The 7,796-nt window shown below is 35.0% G+C and overlaps 1 protein-coding gene across 2 annotated transcripts in view; it reads right to left on the bottom strand.

Moving 5' to 3' along the window:
- Positions 1 to 263: 263 nt before the first annotated feature.
- Positions 264 to 7,796, bottom strand: part of CFAP97D2 (CFAP97 domain containing 2) — a 43,285-nt gene continuing 35,752 nt past the window's right edge. For both annotated transcript variants that reach the window (XM_074299615.1, XM_074299616.1), the window contains exons 5-6: positions 5,779 to 5,959; positions 264 to 1,974 (exon numbers count right to left, since the gene is read on the bottom strand). In XM_074299615.1, coding sequence (XP_074155716.1) covers positions 766 to 1,974; positions 5,779 to 5,959 — 1,390 coding nt within the window. In that variant the 3' untranslated portion in view covers positions 264 to 765. The remainder of the gene's footprint in view (positions 1,975 to 5,778; positions 5,960 to 7,796) is intronic.

The following is a 7,796-nucleotide window of genomic DNA, read 5'->3' as shown; positions in this document are numbered from 1 at the left end:
TCCAAAGTGGAGTTACATGACTAGACATATGACAATATGAGTCTCCTCTGATCTAAATCATGTGGAATGCCCAGAATTAGCAGAGACAGATAAACATTAAACAGTATAAGAAGGCATGAATAGGTACAGTTTGTACTACTAGACGAGAACCCACTTAGTTGAGATCAAAGATCCAGTGAGCTAGTAACATACCTTGACATTGACATAATCTAACTTAAAAAAAATCCAAAGTACCCTGTCCTACTTCTAGAGTAGGACTGTGGTTCCATTATATTTTATAGCTTTAATTTATTTAGATATAAGGACCCAAGTGTTTTCTATGAGAGTGGTGGATTTTTTTTTTTTTTGTTTTTGTTTGTTTGTTTGTTTTTGAAGAAAGGAATTCGTTGTTGTCTAGTTTGTCTTGAAAGGTATAAATAAGAACATCCAGTCATTGTAAACAAATCCTCAACAGAACAACTAGTAAAGCTTGGAAGCAAAAAACAAAACAAAACAAAAAAAAACTGATCTCATTCCAAGTCTTTTATGCTGCTTGTATTATCCTGAACAACTTGTTCCATCTTTGGGGCTGGGTACCAACCCAGAAAAATGGCAAAAAATAGTTTTGCAGCATCACGAGGTTGTTCCACCTATAAAAGCCACCGTATTCATACTCCCTATTTAATAGCTGCACGCAGCAGGATAACTTTGAGCGCTGTCCGCTGCTGATGTTCACATTCTTTTCCTCTAGCTCTCCAGTTTCACAGAGAGGAGATATAGGAGTGTTTAGGCAGTATCCTGAGAAGACTCTTGCGAAGCTTCCGGTGGCTGGGATGCTAACCGTTCTAATGAAGCGTTGTCCTCCTCTTCTGTTGTTACCTTGGGTGATGATTCATCTTCCTGACCTTCTTTCCCTGGTTCTACCAATGTGACTCTTCTTGTTTCTGATTCCTCCCTCTCCCTAGGTTTGGGCTCTCTCATCTCCCTCTCCCTCGGTTTGGGCTCCCTCTCTCTTGGCTTAGGTACCTCCCTCTCTTCTCCACGATCCATTAATTTAGACTCGGTGCGCTCCATTGGTTTAGGTTCTGACATCGACTTAGACTCCGTGCGCTCCATCGGTTTAGGTTCTGACATCGATTTAGACTCGGTGCGCTCCATCGGTTTAGGTTCTGACATCGATTTAGACTCGGTGCGCTCCATCGGCTTAGGTTCTGACATCGACTTAGAGTCGGTGCGCTCCATCGGTTTAGGTTCTGACATCGATTTAGACTCGGTGCGCTCCATCGGTTTAGGTTCTGACATCGACTTAGACTCGGTGCGCTCCATCGGTTTGGGAGGCTCTCCGCCCTCTCCGCCCTCTCCGCCCTCCGCTTTAGACTCTGCGCCCGCAGCGGGTTCTCCGCCTTCCGCATTAGGGTCTCCGCCTTCCTTCGGCCCGGCGCCCTCCGAGGGCTCTGCGCCCTCGGTTTTAGCCTCTCCGTCCTCCGGCTTAGACTCTCCACTCTCCGTTGTTTTAGCTTCTCCATCTTCTTCCTCTTTAGTCTCTGCGTCCTCCTTTTCTTTCAGAACGGACTTTCTTGATTTTGAGTCTCTCTTCCGAAGCTGCCCTGCTGCTTCTTCTTGTTCTTTCAGTAGGATCATTGTTTTTACTTCCTGCAGCATTCTACTCTCTGTTTCTAATTCTATTTCCAGCTTTGCCACTCTTAATTTTACATCCTGTAACAGCCTAGACCCAAGCTCATCCATTTCTTCCTGATTTACTTCATATTTTCTCTTTTCTTGCCCTTTTAATGCCTTATTTATCAGTTCTTCCTCGTCTTTTGATGAGAATTTTTTTGCTTTTTCTTCCATCAAATTATCATCTAGGGATTTTTTCATCTTGCAATCTTCGGAAATGGCTTCATCTTCCACATCACTGTCCCAGGTTTCTACCCTTCTTTGCCTGAGCTTTAGCAGCCTTTTCCTTGGTGTCATCCTCCTTGGTCTTATTTCATGCTGTAACCACAAAAAGACATATGTTAGAAATATACTTTCCTTAATATGGTCAGAATGTTTAGTAATAAGATTTTTTTAAAAGTTTAATAGTTTTTATTTACCAGATATATGCATGGGTAATTTTACAATATTGACAATTGACAAACCTTTTGTTCTAATTTTCCCCTCCCCCTTCCCCACCAATGGCAGGTTGACCAATACATGTTAAATATGTTAAAGTATAAATTAAATACAATATATGTATACATGTCCAGACAGTTGTTTTGCTGTACAAAAAGAGTCAGACTTTGAAGTAATGTACAATTAGCCTTTGAAGGAAATCCAAAATGCAGGCAGACAAAAATAGAGGGAGTGGTTCATAGTCATCTCCCAGAGTTCTTTCGCTGGGTGTAGCTGGTTCAGTTCATTACTGCTCTATTGAAAATGATTTGGTTCATGTCATTGTTGAAGAGGGCCAGGTCCATCAAAATTGTTGTTGAAGCTTACAACGATCTCCTGGTTCTGCTCATTTCACTCAGCATCAGTTCATGTAAGTCTCTCCAGACCTTTCTGAAATCATCCTGCTGGTCATTTCTTACAGAACAATAATATTCAATAATATTCATATACCACAATTTATTCAGCCATTCTCCAATTGATGGGCATCCACTCAGTTTCCAGTTTCTGGCCACCACAAAGAGGGCTGCCACAAACATTCTTGCACATACAGGTCCCTTTCCCTTCTTTAAGATCTCTTTGGGATATAAGCCCAGTAGAGACATTGCTGGGTTAAAGGGTATGCCCAGTTTGATAACTTTTTGAGCATAGTTCCAAATTGGTCTCCAGAATGGCTGGATGTATTCACAGTTCCACCAACAATGTATCAGTGTCCCTGTTTTCCCACATCTCCAACATTGCACATTATCTTTCCCTGTCATTCTAGCCAATCTGACAGGTGTGTAGTGATAGCTCAGAGTTGTCTTAGTTTGCATTTCTCTGATTAATAATGACTTGGAGCATCTTTTCATATAGCTAGAAATAGTTTCAATTTCTTCATCTGAGAATTGTCTGTTCATATCCTTTGACCATGTATCAATTGGAGAATGGCTTGATAGTAATAAGATTTTTAATAGACATTTTCATCTAACCTAGGGTTAAGCAGAAAACATGTCTCAATTTCATTTTTTTTTTAAATAATAGCAACTTTTTATTTTCCAAAATACATGCAAAAATAGTTTTAACAGTCACCCTTGCAAAACTTTTGTGTTCCAAATTTTTCTCCCTCCCTCCCTCCTCCTCTCCCCCTCCTCCCCTAAATAGCAACTAATTCAGTATAAGTTAAACATGTTCGATTCTTATAAACATATCTCCATATTTATCATGCTGCACAAGAAAAATCAGATCAAAAGGGAAAAAAATGAGAGAAAAAAACAAGTAAACAACAATCACCACAAAAAAAGCGAAAATACTATGTTGTGAGTCACATTCAATGCCCTTAGTCCTCTCTCTCTGGTTGCAGATGACTCTCTCCATCATCAGTGTATTGAAAATGGCCTGAATCACCTCATTTCAACTCTATTGTTAAGCCTCTTTCTGAAATACATTTAAATTTTGCTCTCATCTAAGCACAGTGAAAAATGTGTCCCAAAAGTCTTAGTGCAATTTTAAGCTGTTAGTCTATTAAAGCTTTAAAACTGCATTGGATACCCTGTATAACCAATTCATTCAAGATGATAATTTTTGAGGGTTTTTTCCATCAGATAGATTAAGTACCAACAATCATTTTGTTATATTATAGATATAGAAGGCTGTATTAAATCCTTATTGAAGCTTGAAGGAAGCTTCTATACTTTGGTTACTAAATGATTAATGACAGTTTCTTTTCTCATAATGTGTCTCTTTTCCTTAAAAGTTAAAATTCCAGTTAACTGAAGTCTCAAGTAGTTGAGGTTATCTTTAACTGGCTTCATTGAAGAATCTTTTAGTACTCCTTGGCAAATATAACATCAGTTGCTGTCATTTTTAATAAATGTTTGTTGAACTGAAAGTTAATTAATTATTAATAACCTGGAAATTAGCAGTGGAATGTGGGAGAATTGTGAAGAGCACAATAGAAGGAAAATATTCATAATAATTCTCTATGTAAGATTTCAGCTGGCACAAATAAAAAGCAGATGTTTTTTAGGAAAGGAAGAATTGTAATCACATACCTTCTGAGGAAATTTATAAAGTTCTAATAATATGATCAAATGAATAGAGGCAAATGAATGGTTCTTGCTTTTTCTTGAAGTGTAATCATTAAGTACATGCATCAGTGAGAATAACTGGATTTTCATGATGAACCCAAGGAAATAGTAACTTGTCTAATTTTATGCTGGGATTCATCAAATGGATTAATTATGCACATTATGAGACTAGTAAAAATCCAACTTCCATATCTCTGTTCAATGTTGGTGTCAGAGGTGGTCAGTTTCTTTAACTTTCATGTGTATATGTGTCTATATGTGTGTGTGTGTGTGTGCATAATATGCATATATATGTAAGAACATGTGAGTATATAATATTTGGTCAAAATTAGTGAGTGGCAGGTCAAAATATATTTTTTCTGAGGTTTCCGTGAACTTCTAATCCTCTGCTTTTCCTACTTTCTCTTTTTTTTTTCAGCCATCCTCTGTCTTGCATTCTTTGTATTTTATCTTTTTTACCTATTATACAGAAGATCATGGGGCAATAGATAGATTCAGAATCCAAACATCAGTGAATAAAAGGAACTGAAAAACAACCAAATACATTGCAAGTATCTCCTTCACGTCAGCTTAAACAAACGCATTTGGGATAACAATAGGGACTATGTTCTTCATATTTGGTGTTCTTGGCTAGATAACTTAAAGTCTTAACTGTATGAATGCAGTTCGAGGACTTGAATGCATAGTACACAAGGTTTTTAGATTTTGCTAATGAGATGTTTTAAATGTAGAAATGAAGAATGTCATAGTAACTCCTTAGTTATAATTTGAACACCTCCACAAATGACAATTCTTTCATACCCATAGGATGTAATTTGCAATTGTATAAAAATCATCCTAGAAGCCTGAGAAAGGAATCTAATAGAGGAGAACTTAGGCCCTAAAAAAACTTTTGTGTACCATGAACACTTTTGGTTTGACCTTTTATTTGGACTCTTCTTTATATCTGAAATTTCAAATGTTGACTTCTTTTGCAAGGTCTCATAAAAAAGATATGGCTATGTATAAAGACAGACAAATGAAATAGAGCTTTATAAAGAGTATGATTACTATGAATAAAGCCAGTTAAGAGAACCTAAGATGTCCTCTTATCAACTTTTTTTTCCCCAATTTAATAGAATATGAGGGGAGATTTCAATAATACAAATAATAGATCTAAATCACTGTTGCTTATCTTTTGTGGACATAGCTTATTAGTAGCATATACACTTTAAATTTTCTTTGGATCACATAATATGAATGTGTTCTGAAGAGTTTTGCAAATGTTTGTGTGCACATGCAAAGATATCTCACTGCAGCACAGTGAGCACACATCCATTCCCCACTCTTCCCTCCCAAAATGTCTAAAAAAACATGTAAATCTGTATACATTATTATTATAAATAGCCTGTTAAATATTTCATATTAAACTTAAAAAAATTATAAATGATTATTCCTGGGTGGAAAAACTATAACATAGTTATATAATAGAAATGTTGATTTTGCCTATACTTGCTTGATGAATCTGATTGAAGCAAAATAGAAATTTCAAGTAAAAATACATTAAAAATGAAAAGAAAACAATACTTCCGGAGCTTACCACCAAATGAGAGCAACAACATGTTTGTGGAATTTCAGTTAGAGTATCACTGAAGCTGTCTTCCAATTGCCAGTCTTCCCACCATCTATGAAAATGATACCAATGCAGACAGCTTACAAGTCTTTCTTGAAAGGATCTGTTTTCTCTGTCTATTCTCCGAAGTTCTCTTTCTCTCCTGTCCCTATTTAAATCCAAAAAGAAAAATTATTAATTCAGATATGGTTAAACAGATTAAATCATAAGCCCAGTACCACAAAATTATAAAATTATCAGAATATTAAATACATTCAGACTTTAAGATACCTTCAAAAAGATAAATTTTCCTTTCTGTCATCTAATTAATGGCTTGATTATTTTTACTATTTAATATCAGTAAAAAAAATAGACATTTATATAATACTTTGTTTAATACATTATCTCGTTTGATCTTCAAATAAAAATTCAAATGAAATTCCCTATGTTTCTTTGTTTGTTAGATTTGTCCAACTCTGAAAAACATTGTCTCTTATTTTTATCATGTTGCTATCTATATATTTTTTGTAATTAATTTTTCCTTTGTGAATTTAGATATGCATTTTGATTTATATATGTTTAATATTTAGTTTTATTGTTCATGATTTCTTTAAGCATAATGCATTTTTTCAACTCTCTCAACAGTGTGAATTTTTGGTTTTTTTTGTCAGGCAATATAATTGCACCTCCTGTTTTTTTTTCTGATGTTTTTTAAATTCACCTAATGCATAGTTCTAATTTTTCATTTTAATTCTATGTGTATCTTATTTTTTGATGGATTTCTTGTATACAATAGATTTCTGGATTCTATTTTCTTAGTCATTGTCACTCTCATTTTATTAAACTATTCACACTCAAAAGTTTTGTTAGGATTTTCTCTCATGTATTTCTTTAGTATTAATTTTTAAAACTCCCTTTTCATCAGTAATTTGTTCCTGAGTTTGTTTTGCTTAAATTCATTCATTTGATGTTAATCTAATTTTAAAGACTCTGTACCCTTTCCCCACCTTCCTTTGCTTATTCTTTTCCAAGTTATTAGATTTTATTTAAATTATAAATTTTCACTTTATGTGTGTCTCCCCCTATTTTGCCCCTTATGTTTCTCCGCTGTTAATTAGTTCAAAACCTTCCCTTCCTCTCCAAACCTTTTCTTTATTTTACTATGCCCTTTTCTATGAAGTTTTTCTTTGCTTTGTTCTGTTAATTATTTCTTTTCTCTTCAATTCTCTTCTGAACTTTATTGTCTGCTTTGCGGTCTATGTTTCTTTATTCTTTCTGTTAATTTCATATTATAGCATAAATTTCTGAAATATCAGCTTTGAATTCCATTATCTAAACAGTAACTATATAACCTGTAGATCTTGTCTCATCTTTTTATTTTTCTGCTCTGATTCCTTCTTAGAAATAATTCAGGAGGAAAGGAAAGTCAAATGGAAGCAGTGCTGTATGGCATAAGGTAACCACCTTGTATCTTAGCCTGTTTTTTTAGTCTTCAGAATAATCCTTCCTAAAGACTATATTATAACTAATTTCATTTCTTCCCCCATCATTATAAGTGCTAGGTGTCCTTAAAAACTGACATATCTCTTTTCCTTCAGTAGGATGCTGCTTATAGAGAGGCACAGTTTTCTTGGAAAAAAGTGTTCTTTCAATGTATAAATTTTCTTAGACTAAGCCTGCCATGAAGTTCTTTTCTTCCATCATAGATACATAACTACTCTCCCATGGGAATTCTCTTTACCTCCCTTTCAGAAAACTTTTCTTTCCAGTCTCTAAGTCTCAGCAACAGTCTCTCTATCACTTTTCCCACTCTCCCATATCATAGTCCTTACTCTTAACATTAAACCATAGGAAACACCATCTTTTCACTATTTACCCATGAATTTTGTAGGAGGACAGTCAGTATCTGTTCTTTTTTGTCCCTTACTTTCCTCTCTTCTCACTCTGAAATTTTTTAATAGCTTTTTATTTTCAAAACATTTGCAAAGATAGCTTCTAACAGTCAT

This window comes from Sminthopsis crassicaudata, chromosome 3 (assembly GCF_048593235.1).
Source record: "Sminthopsis crassicaudata isolate SCR6 chromosome 3, ASM4859323v1, whole genome shotgun sequence".
NCBI lineage: Eukaryota > Metazoa > Chordata > Mammalia > Dasyuromorphia > Dasyuridae > Sminthopsis > Sminthopsis crassicaudata.
Note: the sequence above shows the minus strand (reverse complement) of the source record. Positions and strands in the feature narration are given on the sequence as shown.